Genomic DNA, 14,406 nt, shown 5'->3' with positions numbered 1-14,406 from the left:
AAAATCTCCCAAAAAACAAAAGCCCAGGGCCAGATGGCTTCCCAGAGGAATTCTACCAAACATTTCAAGAAGAATTAATACCTATTCTTCTGAAACTGTTCCAAAAAATAGAAATGGAAGGAAAACTTCCAAACTCATTTTATGAGGCCAGCATTACCTTGATCCCCAAACCAGACAAAGACCCCATCAAAAAGGAGAATTACAGACCAATATCCCTGATGAACATGAATGCAAAAATTCTCACCAAAATACTAGCCAATAGGATCCAACAGTACATTAAAAGGATTATTCACCATGACCAAGTGGGATTTATCCCTGGGCTGCAAGGTTGGTTCAACATCCGCAAATCAATCAATGTGATACAATACATTAACAAAAGAAAGAACAAGAATCATATGATCCTCTCAATAGATGCAGAAAAAGCATTTGACAAAGTACAGCATCCTTTCTTGATCAAAACTCTTCAGAGTATAGGGATAGAGGGTACATACCTCAATATCATAAAAGCCATCTATGAAAAACCTACAGCGAATATCATTCTCAATGGGGAAAAACTGAGAGCTGTCCCCCTAAGGTCAGGAACGCAGCAGGGATGTCCACTATCACCACTGCTATTCAACATAGTATTAGAAGTCCTAGCCACAGCAATCAGACAACAAAAAGAAATCAAAGTCATCCAAATTGGCAAAGAAGAAGTCAAACTCTCACTCTTTGAAGATGATATGATACTTTATGTGGAAAACCCAAAAGACTCCACCCCAAAACTGCTAGAACTCATACAGGAATTCAGTAAAGTGGCAGGATATAAAATCAATGCACAGAAGTCAGTGGCATTCCTATACACCAACAAGACAGAAGAAAGAGAAATTAAGGAGTCGATCCCATTTACAATTGCACCCAAAACCATAAGATACCTAGGAATAAATCTAACCAAAGAGACAAAGGATCTGTACTCAGAAAACTACAAAATACTCATGAAAGAAATTGAGGAAGACACAAAGAAATGGAAAAACGTTCCATGCTCATGGATTGGAAGAACAAATATTGTGAAGATGTCAATGCTACCTAGAGCAATCTACACATTCAATGCAATCCCCATCAAAATACCATCCACTTTTTTCAAAGAAATGGAGCAAGTAATCCTAAAATTTGTATGGAATCAGAAAAGACCCCGCATAGCCAGAGGAATGTTGAAAAAGAAAAGCAAAGCCGGAGGCATCACAATTTTGGACTTCCAGCTCTATTACAAAGCTGTCATCATCAAGACAGCATGGTACTGGCAGAAAAATAGACACATAGATCAATGGAACAGAAGAGAGAGCCCAGAAATGGACCCTCAACTCTATGGTCAACTCATCTTTGACAAAGCAGGAAAGAATGTCCAATGGAACAAAGACAGTCTCTTCAACAAATGGTGTTGGGAAAATTGGACAGCCACATGCAGAAGAATGAAACTGGACCATTTCCTTACACCACACACAAAAATAGACTCCAAATGGTTGAAAGACCTCAATGTGAGACAGGAGTCCATCAAAATCCTAAAGGAGAACACAGGCAGCAACCTCTTTGAACTCAGCCGAAGCAACTTCTTCCTAGAAACATCGCCAAAGGCAAGGGAAGCAAGGGCAAAAATGAACTATTGGGACTTCATCAAGATAAAAAGCTTTTGCAAAGCAAAGGAAACAGTCAACAAAACCAAAAGACAACCAACAGAATGGGAGAAGATATTTGCAAATGACATATCAGATAAAGGGCTAGTATCCAAAATCTATAAAGAACTTATCAAACTCAACACCCAAAGAACAAAGAATCCAATCAAGAAATGGGCAGAAGACATGAACAGACATTTTTCCAAAGAAGACATCCAAAAGGCCAACAAACACATGAAAAAGTGCTCAATATCGCTCGGCATCAGGGAAATCCAAATCAAAACCTCAATGAGATACCACCTCACACCAGTCAGAATGGCTAAAATTAACAAGTCAGGAAATGACACATGTTGGCGGGGATGCAGAGAAAGGGGAACCCTCCTACACTGTTGGTGGGAATGCAAGCTGGTGCAGCCACTCTGGAAAACTGTATGGAGGTTCCTCAAGAAGTTGAAAATAGAGCTACCATATGACCCAGCAATTGCACTACTGGGTATTTACCCCAAAGATACAAAAGGAGGGATCCGAAGGGGTACGTGCACCCCGATGTTTATAGCAGCAATGTCCACAATAGCCAAACTGTGGAAAGAGCCAAGATGTCCATCGACAGGTGAATGGATAAAGAAGATGTGGTATATATATACAATGGAATATTATGCAGCCATCAAAAGGAATGAGATCTTGCCATTTGCAACGACGTGGATGGAACTGGAGGGTATTATGCTGAGTGAAATAAGTCAAACAGAGAAAGACATGTATCATATGATCTCACTGATATGAGGAATTCTTAATCGCAGGAAACAAACTGAGTGTTGTTGGAGTGGGGGGTGGGGTGGGAGGGATGGGGTGACTGGGTGATAGACACTGGGGAGGGTATGTGCTCTGGTAAGCGCTGTGAATTGTGCAAGACTGTTGAATCTAAGATCTGTACCTCTGAAACAAATAATGCAATATATGTTAAGAAAAAAAAAAAAGAAGAAGAAGGTAGCGGAAGGGGAAGAATGAAGTGGGGGAAATCGGAGGAGTAGACGAACAATGAGAGACGATGGACTCTGAAAAACAAACAGGGTTCTAGAGGGGAGCGGGGTGGGAGGATGGGTTAGCCTGGTGGTGGGTATTGAGGAGGGCACATTCTGCATGGAGCACTGGGTGTTATGCACAAACAATGAATCATGGAACACTTCATCTAAAACTAATGATGTAATGTATGGGGATTAACATAAGAATAAAAAAAATAAATTAAAAAAAAGTTAAAAAAAAAAAAAGGATAGGAAAAGATGTATCATGCAAACGTTAACAGAAAAAATAGTTACTTTAAAATAAAATGTATTATAAGGGGCGCCTGGGTGGCTCAGTCGTTAGGCGTCTGCCTTTGGCTCAGGTCATGATCCCAGGGTCCTGGGATCGAGCCCCGTATTGGGCTCTCTGCTCGGCAGGGAGCCTGCTTCTCCCTCTCCCACTCCCCCTGCTTGTGTTCCCTCTCTCACTGTGTCTCTCTCTGTCAAATAAATAAAATCTTGAAAAAAAAAGTATTAAAAAGTATAAAATGTATTAATTCACCAGCAAAATAGCAAATTTATATTTAATCACAAATTTAAATATATCCAACAAAAACTGGGCAGAACTGCAAGAAAAAGCCAATCATAAAGGGAAAGTGTTTACAATAGTTTTCTTGATAACTGAAAGAATAAACAAAAATCAGTCAAAACACAGAATATTTGAATAACAAACTTAACCTTACAGACATATATAGAAAACTATACTCAATGACTGCAGAATATACCTTCTTTTTAGACACAGGTAGATACTCACTGAAATTGACTATATAGCTGGCCATAAGTCTAAACAAATTCAATGGACTGAAATAATGCAAATTAAGTTTTCTGACCTCAAAGCAATTAAGGTAGAAATCAGGACCAAAAGATAAAATAAAAAATTCTTTTTTGTAAATTCAAGAAAATCCTAAATAACCAATTTAAAAAAATGATTCTAAGGTAATAAAACCAGTATGTAGGGAGAAACAGCCTTAAATGTTAACGTTAGGAAAAGAAGAAGTTTGAAAATTTATGAACAAATGTCTGTAACTAGAAAAAGAATTTTTTAAAAATCAATGAAATAAAAACTAATATACAATGAAGAAAATAAGGCCAAAAGTTTTATCTCTAAAAAGAGTAATGAAACTGCCAAAACTCTGGCAATATTAAGGAAAAAGAAGGACAATAAATAGCAATATCAGAACCAAAAAGAAAAAAAATTAACATACAAACTGCACACATGAAAATATTACATGCAACTTTTTCAGAAATTTGAAAATTTACGTGAAATGGACCAAGTCTTAGAAAAATATAAATCATTAAAACTAACTCAAGAAGAAATAGAAAGCCTGAACATTCTTGCAATCTTTAAAATAGTTACCAGTATTCTTATCAAAAAGAAGATATCCAGGCCCAGGTAACCTAAACAGGTAAGTTCCACTAAAGGAAAAACTAATTTCAGTCTTTCACAAACTTGTCCACAGAAGAGTAATGACTTCTCCCAACTCACTACAAGAGGCTAACATGATACTGTGAAAATCTGATGAGAGAGAATGAGAAAGCAAAATTATAGGCTGAAGTCACTCATAAAAAGAGATATTAAAATTATAAATAAAATATGAGCCAACTAAATCCAGCAGATTATATGGAGAAGATAATAAATTATGAACAAATTGGGTTTATCACAAAAATACAAGTTGGTTTAATAGTCAGAAATCAATTAAAAAGTCAAAAGTCAATGAAATTTGCTATGTTGAGATTCACAGGAAACAAATCGTGATTGTTATAGTAAATAAAAAAGCACCTTGACAAAGTTCAGGGGCTATTCATTTAAAAAGTCATTTTGCAAACTAAGAATAAAAGGAAACTTCCATAATCTAGTAAAGGGCACAGATGAAAAAATCTAGAGCAAATATGACAAAGAAGAAATACTGAAACAATTCTTTTTGAGATCCAGAGCTAAAAACAAAGATGTTCACAATCACCACTGAGATTCAACAAAGTACTGAAGGTTCGTAGCACCGTAGAGGGAAACAGAGGCATTATTAGGTCATGGTGGGACAAATGGACAGCCATATGGGAAAAATTAATATGGAGCCTGACTTCACACCTTATAAACAAAAATCTATTCTAAGGTATCAAAATCAAAATGGAAATGGAAAAGGGAATAACTTTTAGATCATAAGTTAAGGAAATATTTCATGAATACAATTCAGAAATCACTAACCTAAAGAAAAATGGTGCTCAACTCGTAACTTCTGCATATAGGATAGGAGAGGACAGCACCAAGAACGAGAAGACGAGCCACAGAGCAAGAGAAGAGGGTTGTAACACCAACTGGAACTACTCCAATTCCTATGGTGTAATCGCATTTCTAAAGTACAACAAGCAAAATTAAACTATATCGCCTAGGGAGCTTACATAAATCATAATCTAGGTTTTATGTATAATATAAAATAGGAATCTTTTTTTTTTTTAAATGCCCACCTCTAAGGAGGTTGAAGAGATTGTGAATGGGAAGAAATACACAGGTTGCTTTCAGGATGCTTGATTTCTTGAACCAGATGGTGATCCCATGGCTGTTGGCATTATAACCAGTTTTAAAATGGTCTTATAAAAGTTTTACATGTATTTCTGTGTACATATTTCATATTATATGATGTTTGAGGAAAAAATCACACTTAATGAACTTATAAAACTAGAACTAACATAGGTACTATGCTCGAAAGGAATGAGTCTGTAAGACTGCATGGTACTGTCAGAGGAATAAAAACAAGGTCAACTCTCTAGTTGATTGAAGTGGTTTCCCATGAGGTACAGGTTAACAATTCTGATACCACTTCACACGTACAGTGGAATTGATACGTAAATGGATGGTGGATGGTGGCCGCCAGGCTTCTCACTGTTAGGAATGGGAATTTACAAAGAAGCGACGGAAGGAGGCTAAAATGATCCATTTGTTAATGAATTAGAGCTGGTGACATCTGTAAGAATTCATGTTAGCCAAGTACAGTTACAGCTGATCGCACACAAAAATGTTTATAATGTGTGTATCTACGTGGATTAGTATACACACATGTATTTCTTCGCTCTGTCAGATGACAAGACCTAAAAGAAGAACACTCTAGTAGCAACGTGCAAATCATCACCCAGATCCTGGGTTCTAATCCCATTCCCCAGTAAAAGGCACTAGGGCTCCCTGGAGAAATGGCTGAGTCCAGGACCGGAGCACTGTCAAATGAGCCTGGGGCACCCTGTAATGCCAAAAGTAAGGAATTGTTAAAACTAAACAAGCAAGCCCACATTGATGGGAGCCAAATGATATGGCTCCCGACAGCCAAAACTGTAATATTTGAACAACAAAATAAATTCTGGATTGGATTATAACCCAAAATATCAATATCCATGAGTCCACATTGATATGAATAAATCACTAAACAAATAAATGGGAGAAAAGAGACAAAATATTCCAGGTATATTACATAGATACTTTAGCTTCTTTTATTTTTTCAAGATTTTTATTTATTTATTTGACAGAGCGAGAGCACAAGCAGGGGGAGCATCAGACAGAGGGAGAAGCAGGCTCCCCACTGAGCAGGGAGCCCGACGTGGGGCTCCATCTCAGGATCCTGAGCCGAAGGCAGACACTTAACCGACTCAGCCGCCCAGGTGCCCCAATACTTTAGCTTCTAAAGGAGGGGGAGCATCACACACTACTCCAGTGCGGGCTGCACATTAGGGACCTTCTTCCAAACAGTACAGGATGGAAAGAATGGGAAAAGAGAGTAACTTCACAGTGGAGAAACCCGACAAATACTACTTCACCCTGTCGGCCAACATCGACAGTCATAGGTCAAATTGATAGTATGCACCCTTGATATGGTAATAATGGCACTTTACATCAGACAAATTCCAAGAGAGGGGAATTCCACAACACACCTGACTAGTACTCCTAAAACGGTCAAGGTCACCACCAAAGACAAGGAAAGTCTGAGAAATCTTCACAGTCAAGAGAAGCCCAATGAGACAATGACAACTAAATATAAGAGGAGATCCTGAAGCCAAAAAAAAAAAAAAAAAAGGATATTAGGGGAAAACTAAGAAAATCCGAATAAACTATATAGTCAACAACAGTGTATCAATATTGATTCACTAACTGAAAGTACCAAACTAAGGTTAAGATGTTAATAATCAGGGAAACAAGGTATAAGGTGTACTGGAACTTTGTACTATCTTCATAATCTTTCTGTAAAACTGAAATTGCTCTGAAACATAAGGTCCATTAAAATTATTTTTTTAAAAAGCCAAGAAAGAAAACCCAGAACTTATATGTAATACTGGTGTACAACAGAGGGGATATTACAAATTTATGTCGAAAGGACGGACTACTGAATAAGTGGTTTGCAGACTACTGGATGTTCATGTGGGAAATAAAATTTGATTACTGTTTCATTCCACATATAAATCACAGTTGGACTAAAATTCCAAATGTGTAAAAACAAACTATTTTCATTATCCGAAGAAAATCTTAGAGAACATCCTCATGACCTTGCAGTAGGTAGGAAAGCATAAGAAAAAATTTAAAAAAAAAAACAAAACAACATTAACCATACAGAAAAGATTGATTTGTCCACAGAAAAATTATCAACTTCAATAAAAGAAATGATACTATTTAAGAAAAAAAAGGACAAATGGTTGACCAGAAAAAATGGTGTTCAACCTAAAATGCCCCATAATTTATAAAATACAAATAAAGAAATTCTATAAAAACATAAGAAAATGATTATCAATAGAAAAATGGGAAAGGATATGAACTGACACATCAGAGGAACAAACAGCCATTAAACAGATGGAAATATGCTCAACATCAGTAGTAATGCACATTTAACACTTAAAATACCATGTTTTACCCATCAGATGGGTAAAAATTACAAAGGCTTATAATTTGAAGCTTGGTAAGAAGTTGGGAGAAAGAATCTTTAATGCACTGTCCATGGATCGTTAAGTGCTTTAACCGCTCTGGAGGACAACTTGACAACATCCATTCAATACTTACATCTTTTCTTCCAAAATATTACAAAAGGAGCAAAATCAAGTCTTTCATCAACAGAAGTATGGTTCACTAAATTGTGATACTATGGAAAAGTATGCCTTAGTTTAAAAGAATGAGGGAGATACACAGATATATGTATAGATAGAAAGTTTATATAGATATATACATAAACACACACACACACCATGGAAATACAGTTCTGAGACATTACTTGGTATAGGAAAGAACATTACAGAACAATCCAGAGAATGACAGAATCTGACTAAAAAGTAAAGACCTAAAACAATATATTTATATACATCCATATATATTAACTGTTGAACGTACAGAACATTCTTGAAGGATACTTACCAAACGGAGAAAGGAAATGAGATTGGGGGCAGGGAAAGGGCATGTAAAGAATTTCTTTCCTTTTTTATCTATGCATCTTTGACGAGGAGAATGTATTTATGGATTGCTTGTGTAATTAAACTTTTATTCCTTAATGAAGTAAGTAGAAAGGGGAGGGGGAGAAATGGTATAAGTTTTACATTGAAAGTATTTTCCCACATGACTACTATGGGCATCAGAACAGCTGTGAGCCACTCTCTCCTGCTGCATGAGCACCTGCCCTTCGGTTATGCTCTCCAGCTCTGTACCCTGGAGAGACATTGCTAAGCAATACCGCGTAGGGTAAAAAAGACCCCTGACCGCTACATCTGGTCTGCGAGGAACTACAAGGGAACCGTAAGCATCTCATGCATGCACCATGCTTTGGAGCTTCTCTGAATGCAGGGACTCTTGGAACAGGCACGTCTTCTCTGCTTGACTCAAACCTTGTCGGGACATACGGGTCAAAAAATATCACAAAGCCAGGTGTGAGTCACACGGGCACTTGAGATTTGCACCAAGTGAGCCAGGTACGTGTGGAAAAGTCCTTTTCAAATTCTGAGTAGCCTCTGCTATTTTCATGAGTGACCCTTCGACTGCCCCCATGAACTATAAATACTCCATTTTAATCATTCTTCGAGATAGCTGTCAGCAACAATATTTTGCATTCAATTAAACAGGCATTTTTGGCGAACAGCAAGGCATAAAACTTATTCATTACACAACTGTAGTAAATTTAAGGCTCAAATAAATTTTATCTATAATTTCCCAAACCACTATGGAAAGTTAAATCATTCATTTTATATAGTAGAACACAATGTGGGACTATATAAAAACTAAAATGAAGAAAAAAAATTTTTCCAAAGGACCTGGCTTCCAAGTGAATGTCTTTGAGAAAAAAAGATTTTTTTTATGTATTTGAAAATCAAAATCACTTCCTAAGAAAAACTAATCCTCAGTGGAAATTACAGTGGAAAAAAATCATTACTGATGGATAAAGACAAGGCAAAATTTGCCAAAAGGTAAGAATGGCTATGCTTGAGAGAGCAAAGAGCAGTATTTCCAAATCTGTGGTTCAGCTTTGTTAAAATTATGGTACCAGTACCTGCCCCAGGGAAGACCACTATATCTCAGCTGCTTACAGAATGGCACTGGTTGAAACCAAATTCAGGACGGTCAGTGCAACACAGAGAACATTATTTTTAGTCACACACTGCGCCACTTCTTTTGAGGGGGTCTTAAAAATGCAATGCGTAGCTCCTCAACCCCTCTCACATTCTGTTTTAATAGTTCCATGAAAGGTCCACCAATTTTTAAAAAGTGCTGATTCTGGGGCACCTGGGTGGCTCAGTTGGTTAAGCGACTGCCTTCGGCTCAGGTCATGATCCTGGAGTCCCGGGATCGAGTCCCGCATCGGGCTCCCTGCTCGGCAGGGAGTGTGCTTCTCCCTCTGACCCTCCTCCCTCTCATTCTCTCTGTCTCAAATAAATAAATAAAATCTTTAAAAAAAAAAAAAAGTGCTGATTCTCAGACCTATAAATACAGAAAACAAACTGACGGTTGCCAGAGGGGAGGCGGCCAGGGGGATGGGCAAAATGGGTGAAGGGGCATGGGAGATGCAGGCTTCTAGTTATGGGATGAGTAAGTCACGGGAGTTAAAGGCACAGCATAGGACATATAGTCAACGATACTATAAAAGTGTTGTATGGTGACAGACGGCAGCTACACTTGCTGGGAGCACAGCATATACCTACACAGAAGCTGAGTCACTGTGTTGTACACCTGAAACTAACGTAACATTGTGTATCAACCATACTAAAAAACAAACAAACAAATTTTAATTAAAATTTCTTTTAAATGAAAAATAAAAAGTGCTGATTCTGGGGAACCCCAGAATAAGACTTCAAAGGGGCACTGACCTCCCTTGCCCACCTCCTGAAACAGGTCAGGAGCACAGGATTTTATACATACATAGATACATACATACATACATACATACATACATGAGTTTCTTCCCTTTCTTGGAACCCTTATTCGAAGTACCACTGAATCTTACCACCGATAATAAAGGTGAAATATGCTTGTTTGTTTCACCTGAATCCCTTAATGACATATATCAACCTCAGAATCGCTTTTTAACCTCTGGGGACAGGAAGAAAGAAAACACCAGAGTGGAGTAGAGACTTTGTTTCATTTCTTAAAAAAGTGAGAGGTCTGAAGCATAGCAGAAAGTTCATACTTGTTATCAAATCTCTGAGTGAAGAATAAAAGGAATATCACGCTATTTGCTGTGCTTTTTTGTATGTTTTAAGATACTCATTTTTTTGAAAGCAACTTAAACACATGGCATTACTCCAAAAGGCAAGACCGTACGATAGCATCAGCATGAGCCACCACTCCCTGGAGAAAGCAGTGGTCCGTCAAGGTCCTTTGACAACTTTTATCTTGGGAGGATGCATCAGAGTTGACATTTTGTGCCCCTCACGCGGGTTTCCAGAAAAACAAGCGTGATCTGTTTGCGCTTACTGAAAGCAACGCTGTTTGCCACGGTGAACAAGAAAATTTCAGTAAGAATGGAAGGACACCTGGCCCTCGTGGGTTCACGTACCTGTGTCGCTCCCAGATCCTGTTGACAAAGCTGGCATGATGCAAGCCGCCACAGGCTGGGACAGCCACACCACTCTCCACTTAGAAAGCCACAGAGAACTCCAGTCAGTGGCCTGCAGCCACGCTGTCGACCAAGATTTATATACCGAGCAGGCTGTTTCTAAAAAGAGAAGAAAAACACTTTAAAAATAATAATAGGAAAGACTACTAAATTGCAACATTCTGCGACTAATTCAGAGTTCTTATTCCAACACGCTTACCAGAGAGATCACGATTCTTCCAAATTTTGTCTACAATGCTACGTGCACATATGAAGTGTGAGAGTCTTTGATTTGGATGTGAAATTTCTAATTAAAACCACGAAAGCTCCTCATGCATGTATCAAGGCTTCCTGAAAGATTTTTGCAGTTAGTTTGAGGGCTGCTGAATGCGGACTGAGAACGTAAAGAAGGTTCTTAACGCCAGTGCTATTCTCAAATCCTTTGCCTCTGTTACCGTGATCCCACGCTCTATTTCTAATGCAGAACAGCGACTCTGTAGATGATCAACAACTTATAAATACTTGTAATTTTTTTAAATAGCTCATCCTAATATGCCAACTGCAAAGTTCTCTAACTGAAACTGCAAATCACCTGGAGAAACGACGAGAATTGAAGATGTTAGAGATTCCCAGAAGGGTTAACAATCAAAACGAGACCTCCCAATCCATGCTAATACACAAAAGTCAATTCTTTTGGTAAAAAACTAAGCTTGGACGCACTTTGAAAAATGCCAATTTTTTTCAAAAGTTGTTTTAACTCTGGTTTATCCGGACAGAAGCAGTAAGGCACTATTTTCTCGGAGCTGAAGAGCAAGGACTCCAGAGTTTGGCCTAATCTCTCAACCTGCTAAATCTGTGATCTTGCACAATTTATTTAATCTCACTGCGCCTTCACTACCGTCTATACAAATGGAGATTAACAGCAATTTAGAACCGTTTGATAATTAAATACGCTAAAGCTCACAACACAGTGTCTGGCACGTGACCAGCAAACAAGAAATGCTGGCTATTATGACTGGAGCTGTTTAATTCAGGCAATGAGATTATAAAATGAAAACATAAAAGAAAGTAGCGAGATTAAAATTTACACTGGCCTGACACCTAGGAGAAGGCCATGTGGTTTAAATTTGGACCGCTGCTGCCTAATAACGGAAAATACACTACATTTATATTTTTTAGAAATCAGAAGCCCCACACAATGTGTTTAAGTCCATTTTTAATGCATTCTCCCCAGTTCTCTATAAAGCAAATTCAGTAATTTAAAAGCATATTTTAACATATATTAACAAGAAAAACAGATATTATAAACACTCGAAAAACTGGCTCACTTCAACCCGTGAAGCCTTTAAATTGCTGATTCATATTACAGAATAAGGAATAATGAGCTTGCCAAATTTCACTTGAAAAAGTCTAAGCTGCAAAATTCTATTAAAACCTTCTAAATTAGCTTTTTAACTATCAAAGCGAACGTTAGTATGAAAAAATTCACCAAAGAGACTATCTTGAACCAGACTATCTGAAGCAATGGCCTGCATTTTGTTTCATATTACAGAGGTTGACTAAGTTAAAATATGCAGAGAAGATTGTTAATTGAAAATATGACGGCAGTTATTTTAAATACCAAATAAAATATAAATCACGAAGCTAAAAAGTGAGAAAGACAAGTTTCATTAATGCCCATCTCTGAGGCTGTTTTCCCCAATAATTTTAAGAGGAAACTCCGCTTTGCTTTCATAAATTATTCTAACAATCAGGATTAAAATTCAATTACATAAAAGTGTTCCTTAATTCGAACACAAAAGAAGAAACAGACCATACATGATTTAAAGAAGGCACTCAATAAGACTTTTGTTTTGATGAGAAAATAAGGAGGAAATGGTTGAAATTTGCAAAGCATACACACACTCATTTCTACCACATGTATATGCGTGTGGGTAGATAGTTACTATGTGTGTGTGTGTTATGTAGATAATTTAAGCTCCTTATGCCATAAATCATAATTTAAATAGTACAAACTGCTTAACTATAGAAATATACAACAGTCTATACAATACATACGACCCCTTTCTTCACGCCTTGAAGAACTTAACAATGCTTCACTTTTATAAACCACAAACACCATATAATAAGTGATCTTATCTTATATCAAACATTCTATTACCACTAAGACAACCTTACATTCGCACAGCAAAACATCCTTCTGAGTTGATATTCCTGCTGTACACATAAAGCCACTTATGAAAGACCTCAGCATTTCTCACTTTTTATTTCATGACAAACACCCAAGGTTAAATTTTTCCAAAGTTATATTACTTAAGAAATATATGCTACAAAGTAATTATCTTCTCAGAACATATGTAAGTATATAAGTATAATGTAAGTATAAGCATAAGTATACTTGCAAAAGTATACAAAGTAAATGGATAAAAATCCCAACCAGTAAAAAATGCTTACTAGTTTGTGGAACGAAGCAGAGTTGCTGGGTTTAACTTTCAAACTGAGCTAAATTTTCGTAGTAATCATGTTATTTTCTTTGGCTAAATTTATTGAAAATACTTCGGAATTTGTCAGAAACCAGCCATAATTATTACTGACTGTTGTATGGAATCAATTTACTACAACACAAAAATACCAGCTGTTACAGTATGTCCTGAGAGGGATTACCGAATATTCTTAAATTGAAGTTCAATCCATCTTTCCATAAAAAGAGAGAGACCCAAACGCCAGGAACCCAACAGCGGTATCAAGTGCACCTGAAACATTTACAATACCCAATAGAACTATTACAACCCGCCTTTTAAAAAGGCTTATTTTTGAAATTTCATTATTCCAGTCGTACCTTGCTTCTATATATCACACAGTATCAGGTTCTTCTGGCATTGATCATGTGGAAACAGTGAAATATGTGAAGGTCTACGAGCTTACAACGTTCAGTTTCTACTGGCCCTGGGTAACCCCCTTAGGGCTCCCGTGGCACTCATGACATCTAATGGTCAACCGCGGAAGTGCAAGTGTTTGTCGCCGGAAGCTTTTTTGTTTTTTTGAGTTTTCGGTAAAGCAAAAATTGTCTTACTGCACCCAGAGAAATGATCATCTGCAGAAATTTTCATTAATATGCACACACAACTATTAAGAAACATACACTCCCCCTGGGTGCCTCCCATCCCTCTCACTACTTCACTGCAACACCGCTTCTGACACCAACTGTGGTTTTCCACACACCAAGCAATCCTGCAACACGAGCTGAGTGTCCTGCAATTTGAGTCAATTCTGGCACTCTCCACCTGGAGACAGCATCCCCTCCCACAAGTTAAGGGCACAGTCCCACAAGACTGCCCACGCCCCCATGTCCCTCGCAAGTGCTTCTGATAATTCACTATAAATCAGACGTTCCCACAAACCCCTGCTTGGTTTTTATTAATTTGCTAGAGCCACTCAAAGAACTCAGGAAAACATTTACTGACTAGACCACCGGTTTATTATAAAAAGATACAACTCCGGAACAGCCAGATGGAAGAGATGCACAGGGCTCCCATTCCCTCTCCCTCTCTGGGTGCCCGACTCCCCGCCCCCACCCCCGCCCCCTCCACGTTCACCAACCCAGCAGCACTCTGAACTCTGTCCTTTCAGGTTTTTATGGAGACTTCATTATAT

The 14,406-nt window shown here is 37.8% G+C and overlaps 1 protein-coding gene across 3 annotated transcripts in view; it reads right to left on the bottom strand.

Annotated features, from left to right (window-relative positions):
• Positions 1-14,406, bottom strand: part of MPP7 (membrane palmitoylated protein 7) — a 317,439-nt gene that overhangs the window by 228,837 nt on the left and 74,196 nt on the right. For all 3 annotated transcript variants that reach the window (XM_034987220.1, XM_034987221.1, XM_034987219.1), the window contains exon 2: positions 10,714-10,872. In XM_034987220.1, coding sequence (XP_034843111.1) covers positions 10,714-10,750 — 37 coding nt within the window. In that variant the 5' untranslated portion in view covers positions 10,751-10,872. The remainder of the gene's footprint in view (positions 1-10,713; positions 10,873-14,406) is intronic.

The sequence above is a fragment of the Mirounga leonina genome, unplaced genomic scaffold (genome assembly GCF_011800145.1).
Source record: "Mirounga leonina isolate KUSES-001 unplaced genomic scaffold, KU_Mleo_1.0 Mir_413, whole genome shotgun sequence".
Taxonomy (NCBI): Eukaryota; Metazoa; Chordata; class Mammalia; order Carnivora; family Phocidae; genus Mirounga; species Mirounga leonina.
Note: the sequence above shows the minus strand (reverse complement) of the source record. Positions and strands in the feature narration are given on the sequence as shown.